The 19,090-nt window shown below is 42.1% G+C and overlaps 1 protein-coding gene across 2 annotated transcripts in view; it reads left to right on the plus strand.

Annotated features, from left to right (window-relative positions):
* Nucleotides 1-19,090, plus strand: part of LOC145357002 (TBC1 domain family member 22B-like) — a 326,450-nt gene that overhangs the window by 203,726 nt on the left and 103,634 nt on the right. For both annotated transcript variants that reach the window (XM_080210039.1, XM_080210041.1), the window contains one exon: nucleotides 13,900-14,006. In XM_080210039.1, the coding sequence (XP_080066165.1) occupies nucleotides 13,900-14,006 (107 nt within the window). The remainder of the gene's footprint in view (nucleotides 1-13,899; nucleotides 14,007-19,090) is intronic.

The following is a 19,090-nucleotide window of genomic DNA, read 5'->3' on the forward strand; positions in this document are numbered from 1 at the left end:
CCATCAATTTAGCTTTAGGTACACTTTCAAACATTCCAAGGTTATATTGTCTGCTCCCAAAAAAGTCTTAGCCATAGCAAGACTCATACCGCAGTCACCTTATTTCAAATCACACACCACTTCACTTGGTTCCACACTTTCTTCAATCTCATAACTTTTAAAAGTCACAAATTCCCCTGTACCCAAGGAATATCACTGTCAAGATTCTGACCAATTTTCACGCTTAGACAGATCACGATTTCCTTGATGACCTAATTGTGAACTTGGCTGGGACCCAAACACAAGGTATTGATAGTAGGCTGTTGGGGCTGTGATCCTGGGAAGAGCAGCAGAGAGTTGGGCATCACAGTGGTTGATTTTAGTGTAGCCAAGAGAAGTATTGATGATCTTTCCGGCTCTGGACTGCTATCCTGTCCTATATGCAATCTGAACAAAGAACAGTACAGCACAGGAACAGGCTCTTCGGCCCACCAAGTCTGTGCTGACACAGATACCTCTCTAATCTAATACTTTCTTGCCTCGACATGGTCCATATCCCTTTCTTGACTGCCTCTTCATGTTTCTATCCAGATGCCTCTTGGAACGTTGTCCAAGAGAAATGAAAGGCCTGGGAAGGGAAAGGGTAGCTGCCAAGATTTACCTTGAAAGTTATGCTGAGATCTTTGTACGTTGTACCAAAGGTACTACTACACCATTCACAGCTCACTTTGCCAGTTCTTTTAACTTGTCAGCAGAAGCTGAGAAATTTGGAAACTGCAGAGAATTTGGTTTATAAATAGAACATTTTCGATGTTCTAAACAAAGCACTACAAAAACAAAATGCTGGAATGGCAGCTGAAAATTTTTAGATTGTTGAAGTTCCCTGCTGCAGCTGACCTCCTTTGCCTCCCCTAACACATGCCAAAATACTGTTTTTAAAATGATTGTAATAAATAATTTATCAGGATTAGCTAATTCCCAAACTGACACATAACCATTTTGGGGTGGTTATACATCTATCTGCAGTGACAGCAGCTTGCAGTTGAGTTTCTATTACACTGCAGTGATACATGCCATTAAACAGAGGGAATACTCAGTATGCTTGCATTTAATACGCTATTTTTTATGCCACAGGTTGCCCTTATTGCCTTTAAAGCACATACTATGTAAATCATTGTACTTGTACAAAATCTAATCCTCATCTGAGAATTGAAGCAACATTTTTTATTTTCATTTATGAAAGAAATCTTGACTAACTATCCTGCATCTGCCTTCCAATTTTATTGAGATCTGTCAAACTCAAATTTGGTGAGGTGCCAAATGAATTTGTTGCAAGTCTGCGGCAACAATATACATCAATAACACCCTCAACAAAAGCCCCAGTTGTGTATTTCTACTCTTGAATCTGATCAGTTTAACAAGGCACTGTAGGATGGGAGTCCAAGTGAAGTGGTGGAGAAATGGCATTAGTGGAAACTACTGTTTGACTGCAATCCAATCTAAGTCTTGGAGCAGTTCTCTGGGTAAGCAAAATTGCTTTAAATATTAAGAGCTGTATTTTTAAATTTTTTTTCTATGTATAAATTTAGTAATGAAGATGGGGATTACAGTTACCATTTTTCTTGCAAGTGTAAAGTGTTTGTATGCAGGAAATCAGGCTGGGGTCTTTTTTTAATTTCACTAAGAGCATCAAAATTACTTGGGCAGGAGCCTATTTCTCTTTCTCACAAAACATGAAACTTTGCTTGAAAGTCAAAAAGGTAATGTTAGTGAAAAATTGTTGACCTGGATCTTGTGGTCAGCAGCACAGCAGAGGCATTTGACACTGACTGATTGACAAAGTACCACCCAACCTTGGTGGAGCAGGAACTTGCTTCCCCATCACTTCCCAAGGAAGTTGGATCAGAGGCTTGGCAGCAAGGTACAAAGCGAGGAAAGCTTTAGGCATCACAAGCTGAAAGCATGTCCCTTGAGTTAAATGTTAAGCTCAATGGCAGCTAAGTTTTGTTTTAAACGATTGAAGCTGTTTAGAGAAGATTCAGTAGACTGGGGTGAGAGCTTTGTCTGTTGAGGAAAGCTTGGAGCAGATTGGGCCTATACTTATTGACAGAAGAATAAGAGGTGATCTTACTGAAGATTACAAGATTCTGAGGAGATTTGACAGGGTAGATGCTGGAAGGATATTTCCATTTGTGGAGGTAGTTTTGAAGTGAGATCTCCCAATTTTTTTTAAGTTTACTTATTAGTATTACAAGTAGACTTACATTAATACTGCACTAAAGTTACTTCAAAATTAAGACAGATGAGGAGCAATCCCCTCTATGAGGGGCATTAGTCTTTGGAATTTTCTTCGCCAGAGAGCAGTGGCAGTTGCATTATTGAATATGTTCAAAGCTGAGCTAAATAGATTTTTAATCTGCAAGGAAGAAGGGAGTCATAGAATCATAGAAACCCTACAGTGCAAAAAGAGGCCATTTGGCCCATTGAGTCTGTACTGACAACAGCCCTAATCCCCACAACTGTTCATATTTACCCCTTTAATCCCTCTAACCTACACAAAGAACAAAGAGAACAAAGAACAACCCAGCACGGGAAACAGGCCCTTCGGCCCAACGAGCCCGCGCCGCCGCATCACCCTACACCTATTCTACCCTGCATGTCTACGAATGGAACCCTACTCAGTCAGATTCAGGGAAGAAATAGTGTCAATTTGGTAAATCAATCAGCCTAAGAGCACATCTTTGGGGTGTGGGAGGAAACCGGAGTGCCCGGAGGAAACCCACGCAACCACAGGGAGAATGCACAAACTCCCACAGACACAGGCCCAAATCCATGTGTCTGCACAGGCAGCAGTGCTAGTCACTGAGCTGTTGCGGCGCCCGTCTACCGGTCCAGGATCAAGCACACACACCGACATGAAATACTAGGCCACTCCTGGAACTTCCAAGAGCAGCCCACGCACGACCCGCCGTGTGCATGCCCCTCGTTTGACACGAGGTGGACCTCCACCTGTGGAATAAAGACAAAAATATTAATCTTACAGCCTGCCTTTCCGGTGTCTCCCGAGGCTTAACCCTATTTAATAGCCCCTACCATATCCCTCCATTCTCATTTCACTCATGTGCCTATCTAACTGCATCTTAAACGAGTCCAACGTTCCTGCCTCCACCACCCTACTCGGTAGCGCGTTCCAGACCCCCACAACTCCCTGCGTAAAGAACCTTCTTCTCACCTCCAAATTATACCTCTCCCCCCTCACCCTTAAATGATGACCTCTCGTGTTCGTACCCAGTCTAGGGAGCAGTCTCTCATTATTAACTCTATCTATTCCCTTCAGTATCTTATATACTTCTATCATGTCCCCTCTCAATCTCCGTCTTTCCAAGGAGAATAGTCCCAGTTTCTTCAACCTCTCCTCGTAACCCAGTCCCCCCATGCCAGGCAACATCCTGGTAAACCTCCTCTGCACCCTTTCCAGAGACTCCACGTCCTTCCGGTAGTAAGGTGACCAGAACTGGACGCAGTACTCCAAATGCGGACTAACCAACGTTCTGTACAACTGAAGCATTAGACGGCAGCTTTTATACTCTATGCCCCTTCCTATAAAGGCTAACATCCCATAAGCCTTCCTGACAACATTCTCCACTTGTGACGCAACCTTCATGGATTTGTGAACCTGCACTCCCAGGTCCCTCTGTATGTCTATACTCCTAATCGGCCTACCTTTTATCATATAGCTCCACTCTGCATTATTCCGTCCAAAATGCATCACCTCGCATTTGTCAGGATTAAATGCCATCTGCCACCTATCTGCCCACTGCACCAACCTATCTATACCCTGTTGTATCACCTGACAATCCAGTTCCGTACCCGCCAACCCTGCCATCTTGGTGTCATCAGCAAACTTGCTGATCACACCACCTACGCCCTCTTCCAAGTCATTTATGTAGACTACAAAGAGGAGAGGTCCCAGTACTGAGCCCTGCGGCACACCACTGGTCACTGGCCTCCAGCCCGACAAGGTCCCCTCCACAACTACCCTCTGTCTCCTATTTCCCAGCCAGTTCTCAATCCACCTAGCTACCTGGCCTCGTATCCCATGTGCCTTAACCTTTTCTACCAGCCTACCGTGAGGGACTTTGTCAAACGCCTTACTGAAATCCATATAGATGACATCAACGGCTCTCCCATCGTCAACCGTTTTTGTCACCTCCTCAAAGAATTCCACCAGATTCGTAAGGCAAGACCTCCCTCTAACAAAGCCATGTTGCGTATCCCTAATCAGATCGCAACGCTCCAAATGCTCATACATCCTACCCCTAAGTATTTTTTCCATTAACTTCCTTACCACCGACGTCAAACTCACCGGTCTATAATTCCCAGGGTTATCCCTACTACCTTTTTTGAACAGCAGGACCACATTTGCTACCCTCCAGTCTTCTGGGACCTCACCTGTGTCCAAAGAAGAGACAAAGATTTGTGCCAGAGGCCCAGCAATTTCATCTTTCACCTCCCTAAGCAGCCTGGGATAAATACCATCAAGCCCCGGAGCTTTATCCGTCCTTACGCTACCTAAAAGCCCTAGCACTTCCTCTCTCGTAATAACTATATCCTGCAACTGAACCTCCGCTCCCTCCAAGAGACCGCACGATTCCGAACCCCTCTCCTTCGTGAATACCGACGCAAAGTATTCATTCAGGAGCTCCCCCATTCCCTCCGACTCAATACACAACTCTCCACTCTTGTCCCTAAGAGGACCAATTTTCCCTCTAACTACTCCCTTGCCTCTAATATAGGAATAAAATGCCTTTGGATTTTCCTTAATCCTACCAGCCAAAGCCATCTCATGCCCTCTCTTCGCCCTTCTAATTCCCCTTTTTAGCTCCCTCCTACTCTCTCTATATTCCTCCAGCGCACTCTCCGTACCCATTTGTTTTGACCTAACATACGCCTCCCTCTTCTTCCTGACCAAGTCTTCAATATCCCCCGTAATCCACGGCTCTCTAACCCTACCTTTCCCATCCTTTCGCTTAACCGGAACATACCTCCCCTGCAACCATTTCATTTCATCCCTAAAAGCCTCCCACTTGCCAACCGTGGACTTGCCAGCTAACAGTCCCTCCCAATCAGTTTGCTGCAGCTCCCTCCTAATCCTGCCATAGCTCGCCTTTCCCCAGTTCAGCACCCTCCCGTTCGGACGGCACTCGTCCCTTTCCATTTTTATCCTAAAGTGGACGGAATTGTGGTCACTGTTCGCCACATGTTCGCCTACCTCTACCTCAGCCACCTGCCCCGGCTCGTTTCCCAACACTAAATCCAGTATAGCCCCTCCCCTAGTCGGGCTAGTTACATACTGTTCTAGCGACCCTTCCATAACACATTTCACAAACTCCTCTCCCTCCGTACCCCCAGCTCTAGGCCCCCTCCAATTCACTCCGGGAAAATTAAAATCACCCACTACAACCACTCTATTCTTCCTGCACCTGTCCAAAATGCCCCTGCAAATGCCTTCCTCCACTGACTTTGGGCTGTTGGGTGGCCTATAGTACACCCCTAGCAATGTGATCTCTCCCTTTTTATTCCTCAACTCCACCCACACTGACTCAATCCCTATCTCTTCCATATCGTCCTCCCTCTGCACTACTGTGATGTTTTCCTTGACTAACAGTGCCACCCCTCCACCTCTCTTCAACCCTCCTCTGTCACACCTAAAACACTTGTACCCAGGAACATTCAGCTGCCAGTCCTGCCCTTCCCGTAACCACGTCTCTGTTACAGCCACCACATCTAACTGCCTCACAAACATCAAGGCCCTAAGCTCATCCGTTTTCCCTGCCACACTCCTAGCATTGAAACAGACACAGTTCAACCCACAAGTGTCCCTCGGAACCACCTTCTCCCTTATAATTTTCCTTTCACCCGACTCTCTCCCAGCCACCTCCCCACCCCCCCTCCCTATTAGTTTAAATCATTCCTGAACACCCCAGCTAACCTCCCCGCTAAGACCCCAGGACAATTTAGCATTCTCAATTAATCTAACCTGCACATCTTTGGAGTGCGGGAGGAAACTGGAATACCCAGAGGAAACCAACGCAGACACGGGGAGAATGTGCAAACTCCATGCAGACAGTGACCCGAAGCTGGAATTGAACCAGGCCCCTGGAGTTGAGGCAGCAGTGCTAACCACTGTGTCACCATGCTGCCCCAAAGTTAAAGGGTTATTGCAGGGGGGTGGGGTGGGGTGGGGTGATCGAGCAAAGGAGTGGAGTTAATGTCTTCATCAGTTCAGCCATTTATCGAATGGCAGAACAGGCTCGAAGGACCCCTATTCCTCAGTCTTAATATTGAAAATAAAAAGATCAATTTATAACACTTGAAAAATATATTTAACATTTTATAACAGATTTTCCAGTGTCCGTTCCTCAGATATTGATGCCACCCATTCCACTTCCCCTTCCCCTTCCCCTCCCCATGCTCCTCAGTTCTGCCCTTGTTAGAAACAGCACTTGATTGGGGGAAAACTTTGGGAACCTGGAAGAGGGTAGGGGGAAGGAAGGCGGTCCTGGGAAATCATTAAAAATCTTTTTATTCACAGTTTGCAATTTACCATTCCATTTATCTTGTGGATGGAATGATGAGCAATAACAATGATTCCACTGTTTGGAGTAATGGCCAGAATTCTCTGGTCTTGCAAGCCCTCCTGTCGCTGTCTGCAAGAATGGGAAATTTGATGCTCAGGTAAGGCTACATTTATTGTAGATCACTAGTTGTCCATAGCAGGTGACAAAAGGCCTTGTTTCTAAACCCCCATGGTCCTTGTACAGATGGTGCTCCCACAATGATGTTTTAGATGGAATTCCAAGAATGATAATGCAGGAAACCCTGCAGGGAGTAGCGCAGATTATCTGCGAAGGAATCATTCCCCTTTTCATCATACTAGTTACCATCTTCTGGTAAATGAAAGGTTTAAGATGGTTGGAAAGAAGGTAAGTGTGTAAGGTCATGGGATAGAGTGGGTGGCGTTCGGTGCTGAATAAGGATGTGGTGTAAGTAAGGTGAGTGTAAGGTGGAAGATGAATAGGTGGCTAGTCAAGGAAAGTTGAGGTTGTCAGTGTTTAATTGATTGGGGTGCCAGGTGTATAGTTATCCAGGTGTTAGACCTGCTTTTTCCTGTTTAACATTTCATAGAATTTTTACAGTGCAGAAGGAGGCCATTCAGCCCATCAACAATCCCATCTAAGCCCTATTCCCCCAACCCCATGCATTTACCCTGCTAACGTCCCTGGCATTAAGGGATAATCTACCATAGCCAATTAACCTAACCTGTACATCTTTGGAGGAAACCGGAGCACCTAGAGGAAATCCATGCAGATATGCGCAAACTCCATATAGTCACCTGAGGCCGGAACGGAATCCAGGTCCCTGATGCTGTGAGGCAGCAGTGCTAGCCGTATGCCACTGTGCTGCCTGCTTTCTAGGTAACTATTCGGATAAGAAAGTCAGAACTGTCCAAAGTCTATGACTCTAACTCAAGAGTTGGACGTTTTTTGGGAGGGTTCTGGGGAGCAGGGGAATTGCCCATCGGAAGTTCAAATTTCCCAGGCAATTCCCACGGAATTCTTGCATTGGGACTTTGAAGGAAACCCGTAGCGTGTTTTCCTGGGTACATCTGGCCTCTGACCATTCAAATACTGGAAAATCTGGGCCGTTATGTTAATCATAACGTTCAGAAATATTTGTCAGACAATTTTGCAGTTGTGCCAAAGCTGGAACATTTCCTTACTCTTCCTCTTATTTTCAGTGTAAACTCTTAAGCTTTGGACGTATGAAACTTGTGTGTGATCCACTTATTATGTTGATCCACAAGGTGAGGATAATTGTGTGGGAGATGAGCTGCTATTCATTTTACTTGAGCACATCGAAGTATATTTCTAACCTTATTTCTATACTTGGATAAATACTGGCAACATATGCCACCTCCTCAAAGTATTAGCGTTCACTGTGCCTGAGAATAATTGACTCTTCATATTTTATAGAGAAAGAGGAACTAAACTGCATTGGCATCTTGGTTTGCTATGTATCTGAGAGTTTTTAAAGGGTAGTTCATTAGGGGCAGTATTCATCTGAATAGCCCCCTTGAAACTATTATAAAGCTGAATTATTTTTAATTATGCAGTTGTTATTCATTTTTAAAATATTTTTAATATTTACAGCTTGAGACACAACTGGGAACAGGTATTCATTGGTCTTATCCTGCAGTTACATCACAAATGTGGTGTATGTATTAATATTGTGATTGTTTAACTATACGTTACCATTGTGGCACAGTGGTTAGCACTGCTGCCTCAGCACCAGGGACCCGTGTTTGATTCCCGGCTTGGGTCACTATCAGCATGTTCTGCCCGTGCGTGTTTCCTCCAGGTGCTCCGGTTTTCTCCTACAGCCTGAAAGATATGCTGATTAGGTGCTTTGGCCATGCTAAATTCTCCCTCAGTGTACCTGAATAGGTATCAGAGTATGGTGACTGGGGAATTTTCACAATAGCTTCATCGCAGTGCTAATGTAAGCCTACTTGTGCCACTGATAAATAAACTTAAAGTTTAAGAAACATTATATACTGTGTAACAGTTTGGAAGTGTGAACTCTTCACAAAGACCAATTTACCTACATAAAAATGCAGTTTTGCATCTAATTTTGGCTCAGGTTTTGGTTGCTAGCTATATATTACGCATCCATCCCAGAAGTAAGAGTATTTAAAGGACAACAAAGGTCATTCCACATGCAGCTGGATGTTTTACACTGAAGGAATGAATGGGTTGAGTAGACGTAATGAGACAATCTAAGTCTTGTCATATTAGCATACATGTAGAAACTGACCCAATGGTTGGAATTCTAAAATCTGTGATTAAGCCCTAGGATGGGGACGAGAGTGGTTCCCGCTGCGGAGGCCAACAGGCAGACGCACCATATTTGCTGGCTTCAACTTCATTTGCCGTGCGTCTGAGGCCTAGCGCCGTATTCCATGGGCTTGATTGCACACATCCTGCAATCGTTAGTGGATGCCACTTTGAAAAGGCACCCAACATCACTGATCCACCATTGAAGGAAGGCGATGGACCACCAGGAAGATGGTGGACCTCCTCGGTGACACTGAAACTAGAAGGTAGACCTGAGAGATTGTCCCCCCCCACACACACACGCGCGCGCACACACACACACACACACACACACACATTGTTATGGTGTTCCAGGGTCACTGGCAGCCTCCATCCTGACTCCTGAGGCAACTCCAGATAATTTTCAGGAAAGGCCTGATTTCTGCATGCCACATTTTTCTAGATGTTTTCTGGATCGCCGTGTTTTCCTGATGGTGTCACGGAGTATCGGGCATTGTGGGAAGATTCTGGTCAGGCCTTCATCTGCATCCCAGTAGCTAACCACACGCTGGTTTCCTGATCAGCCACAGTGGGCACCAGCAAAAGATCCCATGGGAAATTCACATCAGAGTGAAATCAGTCATTGGGATTGCATTGGATCCTCTCCCACTCCCTCACTTGCCATTGAACCTGTTGACTGGGGCATTATAGAATTATGCCCGGTGTTTGGGTGATATAGTCAAGGGCTGGATGTTGATGAGGAAGATGTGAGGTGTCCTGAGATAGATTTTTGAGGAGGTTATGGTGTCAGAAGGGGAAGGCAGGCTGCGTTGGAGATACTTTGTCTGTAACTGCATAGGTAAGACAAAGGAAGAAAAACATTGGGAAAAGATGGTTTGACATATTAATAACTGAATAGAGCTTGAGAAGAATTGAGTAGGCATAAATAAAGTCACAGATGACATCCATTAAGGCAATTTTATTCTTATGTAGATGGAAACACGATTGGAGAGATTCAAATATGAACCTGTGGAAAGATATGCATGGATTTGGGAGGCAGTAGCGTGTCATGAATGCTGAACTTTACTGAGTAGGTATGTTTTAGAATGCTGCCGTTAGGTACAAAGGAGTTTTCTGAAAGCATTGCTGGTGAATTTTGGTTTTATGTGTTAGACCTGGAGATCCAGATGCGATGCGTGGGAAACTTGAACAGAAACCAATTGAAATGCCAAGTTACAGTCTTAACACCTTTCCTCGGTGTATCACAGACAAGGGACAGTTGCTTTTTCAAAAGCAGGAGAGTTAAAGAAGGATTGCTGTGAAGAAGTATAAAAGGACTGCTGGGTGTTAACAACCAAGCAGGGTACTGTGAGAGTTTGTTCTCTGTTCTAAAGGAAGAGAACAGAAAAGATGTGACTCTTGGAGATTTACGAAACAGGGGTTTTCAGTTGTTGAAAACTGAATCCAAAAAAGTCAGAACATAAGAACATAAGAAATAGGAGCAGGAGTAGGCTATCCAGCCCTTCAAGCCTGCCCCACCATTCAATAAGATCATGGCTGATCTGTCGTGGCTCAGTTCCACATTCCCGCCCTCTCCCCATAACCCTTAATCCCCTCTCTTACCAAAAAGCCATCAACCCGTGTCTTAAAAATATTTAGCGAGGTAGCCTCCACCACTTCAACGGGCAGAGAATTCCAGAGATTCACCACCCTTTGAGTGAAGAAGTTCTTCCTCAACTCCGGGTGAGTGAAATAATTTTTGAAGGACACAAAGTTTTGACTTGGGATGGCATAGTGGAGTGAGGTTGCAGGAGAGCTGGGAGTTCCTTTGGAACTATCCCTGTTTGCTCCATATGTGCCGGAAGTGCAGCACTAAGTGAAAATGATTGTCAAATATCTCTTGACTGAGTGATGAAATCCATGGCCAAGCTTGATTTTTTTGCGACAGACTCTAATTGAAAAGAAGAAACTAGCCCTCCCACTTGCTAAGGAAACTAAGACTGAAACTGAGATTGGAAACCAAAACTTCTGGCTGGAACTATATAAAGGAGAGCTCAGTAGAAGTTGCTAACTCCAGTAATGCAGGACAGGCAAGCTAGAGAAGACAGAAGCCGGGAATAAGCAAGTACAGTTTTTGCACCTGTTTCTGTTACTTGAAGATAACATTGTTGGATCAATGCCATCCAGGGAAGTTTTGCCATTCTTGTTGAGGACTATACCCATGAAATTTGAGTTGATTGTGCACTGCAGTCAGCTGGGGATTAGGCTACGTCCTAGACAGAAGAGAAGGTGAGATTCTTTGTAAAACGGCCAGCGTTTTGAATGACTTTGTGACTGAATTGCATGATCTATCTGCTGAGCCAATTCATATGATCTGTCCAATTTACATGTGCCATTTAATGTATAATAGAACATAGAACATTACAGCGCAGTACAGGCCCTTCGGCCCTCGATGTTGCGCCAACCAATGGAACCAATCTAATGACCCTCAACCTAAACTATTCCAATGTTATCCATATGCCTATCCACTGACCATTTGAATGCTTGCCTGTTAATGTTTAATTAGAGTTGCCTTTGGATAAGGTATTAACTATTTGCTTTGTTTGATTCCTGTATAGTAAAAATACTTATGTTTTAAATTATGGAATCTTGTGAATTCATTTGGCACCATGGCACAGTGGTTAGCACTACTGCCTCACAGTGCAATGGGCCTATGTTCAATTCCTGGCTTGGGTCTTTGCAGAGTTTGTACGTTCTCCTTGTGTCTGCATGGGTCTCCTCCGGGTGCTCCAGTTCCCTCCAATAGTCTGAAAGATGTGTTGGTTAGGTGCATTGGCGGTGTTAAATTCTCCCTCAGTGTACCCAAACAGGCACCCGAGTGTGGCAACCAGGGGATTTTCACAGCAATTTCATTGCAGTCTTAATGTAAATCTATTTGTGGCACTAATAAATAAACTTTTAAACTCATTCATTTAGTAAATAACTGGCATTTCAGATTCCTCTGACTTTTAAAATGAAAGTTACTCGTCTCTATCAGGATCATAACAATTGTTTTAGTGAATGCAAAAGTATCTGTTTACTTTAGTTGGTTTAATGGTTGCCTATTAATTGATGTTTCAGTTCTGCTAATTGCAGCATTTGTTAGAAGTCTTGAAAAGTGAAATTTTGTCCATTGGGTTATTTCTGTTGGTCAATAGGACCATTTAGCCTCCTTAAAAACTATTGGTTTCTACAAGGATCATAATGGCACATTCAAAACCTTTACAAGGACAAAGGGAGCTTTATTTTTGAGGAGAGGTTTGATGATGGTGGTGATTTTGAAAAAGAGGCACAAGAACCATATACCATATCTGTGGCCATGAGGGAGTGCAGCAGAGAATGGAGTCAAGGGGGATAGATTTAATGAACAAGGTGATCTTAGAGAAGGTGTGAGGGGAGATGAGAGAAAAACTAAAGAAAGACATCGATTCTGAGTTGGGGAGAGCTTTTGGCTTTGTGGGTTGGAAAAAACTTGAGAACATGTTATTCTTTTTTCACCAAGCTTAGAGTTATTGACTGAAAAGATTGTTAATATTGTTGCTTTCAGGTTGTAGAAGGTTGTGAATAATGTTGCCAAAGGATACTGCATCTATGTTTTCAACATTGTGACAATCAACCACATAATGTTTCAACAGAATTATTTTTATTTCTTGTTCTGATTTTAAAATTGCTGTTTTCTGAGATAGCTAACGTTTAAGTTCATACTGCCATTATAGTTTATGAAATATGCAGAAGTTTTCAGTGTGTAATGTCTTAAATCCTCTTTTCCTGTTATCATATCCATTAAAGAAAACCTGATGTGTGAAGTACTTTTGCTTTCCTTTCTTGCCAGTGCGATTTACCCAAAAGCTAAGGTCTGGCAGTGGCAGCAAATTGACACAGATCCTATGATTAAAAATTGATACAAAAGCTATTTTATGATATGCTGTGTAAAAATGCCGGAATGGTCCAAGTCAGCAAACACACAAATGTTGGAGAAAGAAAATCTCTTTTAAAAAAAAAACTTGAATTTGTATCACACTCTTTATGACCTATATTTTGGGTATTTATTTATGATAACCATGCATTCTGTTTTGGGGTGATGTTGATTGAGGAATAAATATTAGTTGGGACACCAGAGATAACTCCTGTAGTCGTCTTCAAAGTAGAAGTGGGATTTTTTTTTTGGATCCACCTGAGAGAGCAGACAAGTTCTTATTCCATGCCTCACCAGATAACGGCACCATTCCGAAGAGCAGCAAATGGATATGGGACCCTAGCTTGCTCACCAGAATGATGGATTAGTCTGAATTTTATCTGTCTAGTAGGGTGAGGGAACTGGAATCATTTTTGGCAGACAGCATGGCTGAAATCTGACAGTGGGAATGCTGGACATGGATCTGACTTTGCCTGTTGAAGAGAAGGAAGGGGGCCATTCTTGCTCATTGGAACCCAAGCAGGAAGTCTGCTCAGCAGAGATGTGAATGAGGCCTGAATATTTGTTCAGTGTGTGAGGGATGCATGGAGGTGAAGCATGAATAGTTGCTCAGTACAGGCAGAGTCTGGGGCTGGGGGGAGGAATTTTGCTTGCAGGATTACGTATTTGCTCATTGGGCCTCTGCCTCTTTATTTAATGAGGGTGGGGGGGATTTGCGGATGGCATTAGAACCTGAAGCCTGTGTAACAGAGCAATTCCTCTTGTTTGGACAGCTCGTCAATTCCTGGTGAGGTGAGCATGGCAACACCTCCACCATTCAGAGTCTGTTTGCAAATCAATCAGCACTCTTCATGCGGTATAAATTGTTGTTCCCCTTCACTAATAATTTCTTGCAAGCTGTCCTGATGAGTGCAAGATGCAAAGCTTTGAAAGTGTGTCTCTTCTTTTCAGTAATATTCAAAGTTCTGTACTACCAAACTTATTAATTGCTGTGCAGTATCTTGTGCTAATAGGGAGATTCGTTCATCGAAAGCCGGATATAAACTGAGCAGGAGGAAGTTAATTTTCTTTTTCTTTCTATCATTGCAGAAGAAGATGTGGAAAATTTTGATGTAACAAACCTGTCTGAGGCAGTGCAGCGGAATATTGAAGCTGATAGTTTCTGGTGCATGAGCAAACTATTAGATGGCATACAGGTAAATTTGATAATTAAAATGAAAAGCTGGCTAGTCTCTAACTTTTATTTTGGAATCCACTTTTCTTCCCTTCAAACCCACAGTTACCTTTTTAAAGGTTTGGTAAGGGTCCACTGACATCAACATTACTTCAGTACCTCGTCCAAATTGCAATTTGTGTCTGAGCTGGTGCCTAAGGCTGTTTGCCTGCTGGCAGCTTTACATTCAAGCCTGATCACACCCTACCTTGTATCCAGCAGCTGGAGTAGTAGACATTTGGGCGAACCAGAGTTGTTGGACGTGAGATTCTACTGCCATTTTAGTTGTCAGTTAGTTAAATTGAGATGCACAAGATTCTTTGACTTGCCTTGATTCTTCTGCCCAGAATAAAAGAGCTTATATATTTTCCTTCTCACATGTCACTTGTTAAACCCCCCCTGGAGTGTCAGGGGAGGAATAGGACAATTGAAAGGCCCATAAGTGGCAATAGGTCATTATAAAATTTTCAAATACAGAGTCCTTGACCGTACAATGTTCAGGCTACAGTGAAAGGCACTTGCAGCATTTATAGATTGATTTCCCATTTCGACTTTGCAACGTCAATTTCCACTTTATGACACAAGACCAACACAATCATATGTGCGCACAGATTTTCTGGACTGCCCATCTGTATGAAAGGACCCGTCAAACTGTCTTTATTGAGTTGGAAACGATGTTTTATTCTGTTTTTTCTTGGCACAAGCATCACAATTTTAATGCATTTATACTCGTGCTATATTTAATGCGCGCTCCGACTTGCAGGAGATCAAGATTAAATAGGCAACTGACAGTGATTGATGGCTTCGTTATATCCCGCACACTAGCTGAGGAACTTATGCTGAGACGTACAGTTATCAACAGTTGCCTCAGTGACTTGACAGGGCAAGAGTTCAGAGCATTTAACACGACTGGGAGCCCCATCAGTGATTTGCAACCTTGGACCAGGAACCAATCCCTCCGTTTATACTATTGTTCCTGTGGGAAATGCTGTTCCAACTTGTGACATTTCAGCTTACAGGAGGTTCTGAAAGCCATGTTTTGTCAGAAGTCTACGCACTATCTGTACCCTAAACGATTTCTTTATATTGATAACAAAATAGCTGCTGCCTGAAATTGGAGTTTGATTTTCAGGAAGATTGATACAATATGGAAGGGGAGAAAGATTTAAATCACAAAAAGAAAATGTTTTTGGATGCAGTACCACATGGAAGATTGGTCCATATCATACAAAAGCACAGAATGTAGAATGATTGAAGTGAACTGGCAACAATTACATTTCATGAGGCAGAAAATGGCCAGTATTGATATGCAGGGAAGTGGTTATTGTGGTGAATGATGGCCAATGATGAACCCATTGTTCATCCCATTGTGTATATGTTTTATATTAGGAAGTGGAGACCAAGTTGATGATGGCATGTTATTGAAATCATCAGCATGTTATATATTCATGTCACCTGCTAGCTGTTTTGGTCACCGTATTTACAGATGAAAAATCATGACATATCCATTATCTTGCATCAGGCATCCAAGCTGCAAGGACAGACTACGGATGTTAAGTTCGCTGACTTGAGAGAAAAGGAAAATTAGGAGAGCTGTTATTCAGATATACAAGGTCTTTATAGGAATTGACAAGCTGACCCATGGGAAAATGTTCATTTAGGGTCAGAGAATAGCAGCAAGACTGCTTAGGATGAAGTTCAGAAGTTGAATGGACGGATCACGTGTAACAAGTTCATTCAGATGGTGATGAATGTTTAGAATGGACTTCCAGAGAGGCCATTGATTCTGAATCAATCAGTGATGGTAAAAAGCAGCAAGACCGGTCAGAAAATCAATTGAGGGACTAGGTCATGAACCGTATTCTCTTTTTGAATTCGGGCATGGACCATATGTAGAGAAATGTAATTCTTGGTATCCGTGTTCCAATAATCGCCGCTCTTGTTCTTAAAAACATGACCTAGATGTTCTTGTGTCAGCCTTAGCCTGTCTCTCTTTGTCCTGTTATCTTAGTTTGCAATGAACTGCTGATTGGATCTGTGCCATTTCAAATCTTGCAAGTTTCTATAAGGTCTCAATCAATCAGCTTTCAAAATGTTTCTGAGTCTCAGCTTTTCCAATCTTTCCAATTACCTCAAGCCATTGGCATCAGCAGTCTATTTTCTGTCTATTTTCTTGCTTATTCATTTCCTATTCAATTTTTTTTCGGCCATGGAACGTGAATGTCGCTGGCTAGGCCAGCATTTATTGTTCAAGCCTAATTTCCCTTGTTCAAAGGGCAGTTAAGAGTTGACCACATTGCTGTGGACCTGGAGTCACATGTAGGCCAGACCAGGTAAGGACGATAGATTTTCTTCCCTAAAAGATATTAGTAAACCAGATGGGTTTTCAAGCGGAGAACTAGTTCACATTGGCATCCTGCTTGCAGGGTGGCTAACACAAAACAGCCTTGTGCTATGCTTTTCACAGCAGCAGCTATTCATGTCTTCCTCTCCGGTTCTGAGAGCCTTGAGTGTCTCTGCCCAGAAAACAAGCTCCTTGTCTTGCATCAAAGTATAAAATCTATCACTTGATTCTCCACAGGTTTTATCCTAGGCCTTTTCCCAAGATGATTAAATCACATGGGCCTATCTGCTGGCAGGGTTTACTATGATCTCCCAACCCCCACTCAGCATATTCCATTTCAACTTTAAGGAAATATCTAAAAATGAGACCATCTTATAAAGTCTTGCATTCATAACAATTTCTATCCAAATCTGTGACCCCTCGGCTTAACTTATTTTGTTGGATTGTTGAGGACTTGTGGATAAGAACTGTGAATAAAATCCCTTTCTCAGCTGTCCTTTAGTTAAATGCTCCTGTTTAAAGAATTTTTCTCAAAATGCAGTTGCTTTTATGGTAATGCTATTTTTTATATCTGAACTAATTTTAATATGTTCTTTCACCTCACTTTACCAAAAAATGTTGCATATAATTTGCTTGTCAGTTTACTGTCATATGCTGTTGCCCCCATCATATCCCCCATGTCATTTCTTTGAACAAATAAGCTTCCAAATTAAATCCTTATCAGCTTATTTATATTTAGCAGCTCCAATGATAATGTGGAAGTTTTATTTTACACATTTACAACCAATTCAAGCATCATGTACATTGGACTTGTATAAGGTCCAATGATTTGTGCATTTCTAGATTTATGTTACCCAAAAAAGACCAATGGTCAAGCTCATGAATTATGGAAAATGTACACTTTTAGAATGAGATCAGAAATGAAATATTACAGTTTAATGCGGTCTATATATCATGAAGGTATAAAGCATTAAAAGAAATCTTTTGTATTCTAATCCAACAAGGCCATGGCAAACTATTCAACCTAATTTAATCTAATTGTATAAACATCAGAATTATAGCCCTTTTCTATATAAATGTATTCTCATTTAGCGGCAATTAAACCTTCTAATTAATGTCATTTTTTGAACAATCTGTAGAATCAGTCCCTAAATTGGTAATCACCAGCATCAGTGGCCCAACCTGCAGGTTTTAGTTTACTGTTGGACACTTCATTGCATTCTGTTGATGTTAAGTATCAGGTTATTGCTAAGTGTGAATTAGGAAAAGATTCTTTCTTTTGTTGGAAAGTTTGATACAATTTTGACTTTAGAAATATTTAAAATAAACTGGCAAAATTACCTCAATACATTAACAAATCAAATTTGTAAGACAAATTCTCCAGAGAGGAAAGAAATAACTGATGGACCTTTGGAATATAATAATTTATATTTAGTAAAAATTTATAAGCAGCACACCATTTTATATGAGTTGCAACTTTAGGCAGTAGTTTTGGTAACTTGAAATTTCTCCTTAAAGGTATAATCATTTGCTACAGTGTGCCGAATCTTTATTGCAGCATTTTAAGCGGAAAGATCTACGGTTTTTGTTTTGTATTGTTCCTACGTTGACAGAGGTAACATTTTGTTTATGTTTAGTATGCAACATAACTTGTCTGTGGCTGATTTTCTATATAATTTATTACACTAATTAAGTCCCTGGGTTATTCAAGTAAAGGTTACATAGCTAGCTGGAAAATAGCTGCTGGCACAAGGAACATCTCAAGGTCTAACAGGACAACATTTTGATGTATTATCAAATACAATATCTGTGATTTATAAAATAAACAAATTATTAAAGAATTTTTTTTTAAAAAGGCCCTTACATTCAGCAGCTTGTAATGAAAATTCTCTGACCAGAAATTGGAGCTAACATGGAAACATACATAGAAAATAGAAGCTCAAGTAGGCCATTCAGTCCATCGAGTCTGCTACGCTGATCATCGAATTCAGTACACTAATTCCACTTCTCCTTTAGCCCCTAGAGCTATATCTAATTCCTTCTTGAAATCTCACAACCTTTTCACCACAATTACTTTCTGTGGTAGTGAATTCCACAGATTTGCCACAGTCTGAGTGAAGAAATTTCTCCTCACCTCAAAGCTAAAAGGTTTACCCCTTTATCCTCAAACTATGAGCACTGAACTTCCCCACCATCACAAACATTCTTTCTGAATCTATCCTGCCTAATCCTTTTTATAATTTTTAAAGTTTATATGAAAACCTTTCTTACTCTTCTAAATTCCGATGTATATAATTCTAACCAACTTGGTCTGTCCTCATATGTCAGGCCTGCCATCCCAGATGTTAGCCTGTAAAACCTTTGCTACACTCTCTCCAAAGCAAGAACATCCTTCCTCAAACAAAGACACCAAAATTGCACACAATACTCCAGCTGTGTCCTCACTAATGCTGTATACAATTGCAGTGAAATATCCCTATCTATATACTCAAATCCTGTCACTAGACTTTGCCTCCTTTGCTGCCGGCTATACTTGTGTGCTTTCTTTCAGTGACAATGCATATGGACACCAAGGCCTCGCTGAGTATCCACCTCTCTCAATTTACACCCATTCAAATAATAACCTGCGTCCCTATTTTTGCTAGTGAAGTTGATAACCTCACATTTATCCACAATACATTGCATCTACCATGCATATGCCCTCTCACTCAGCATGTCCAAAT

Source organism: Carcharhinus amblyrhynchos, chromosome 22, assembly GCF_965287045.1.
Source record: "Carcharhinus amblyrhynchos chromosome 22, sCarAmb.v2.hapA, whole genome shotgun sequence".
Classification (NCBI taxonomy): Eukaryota; Metazoa; Chordata; class Chondrichthyes; order Carcharhiniformes; family Carcharhinidae; genus Carcharhinus; species Carcharhinus amblyrhynchos.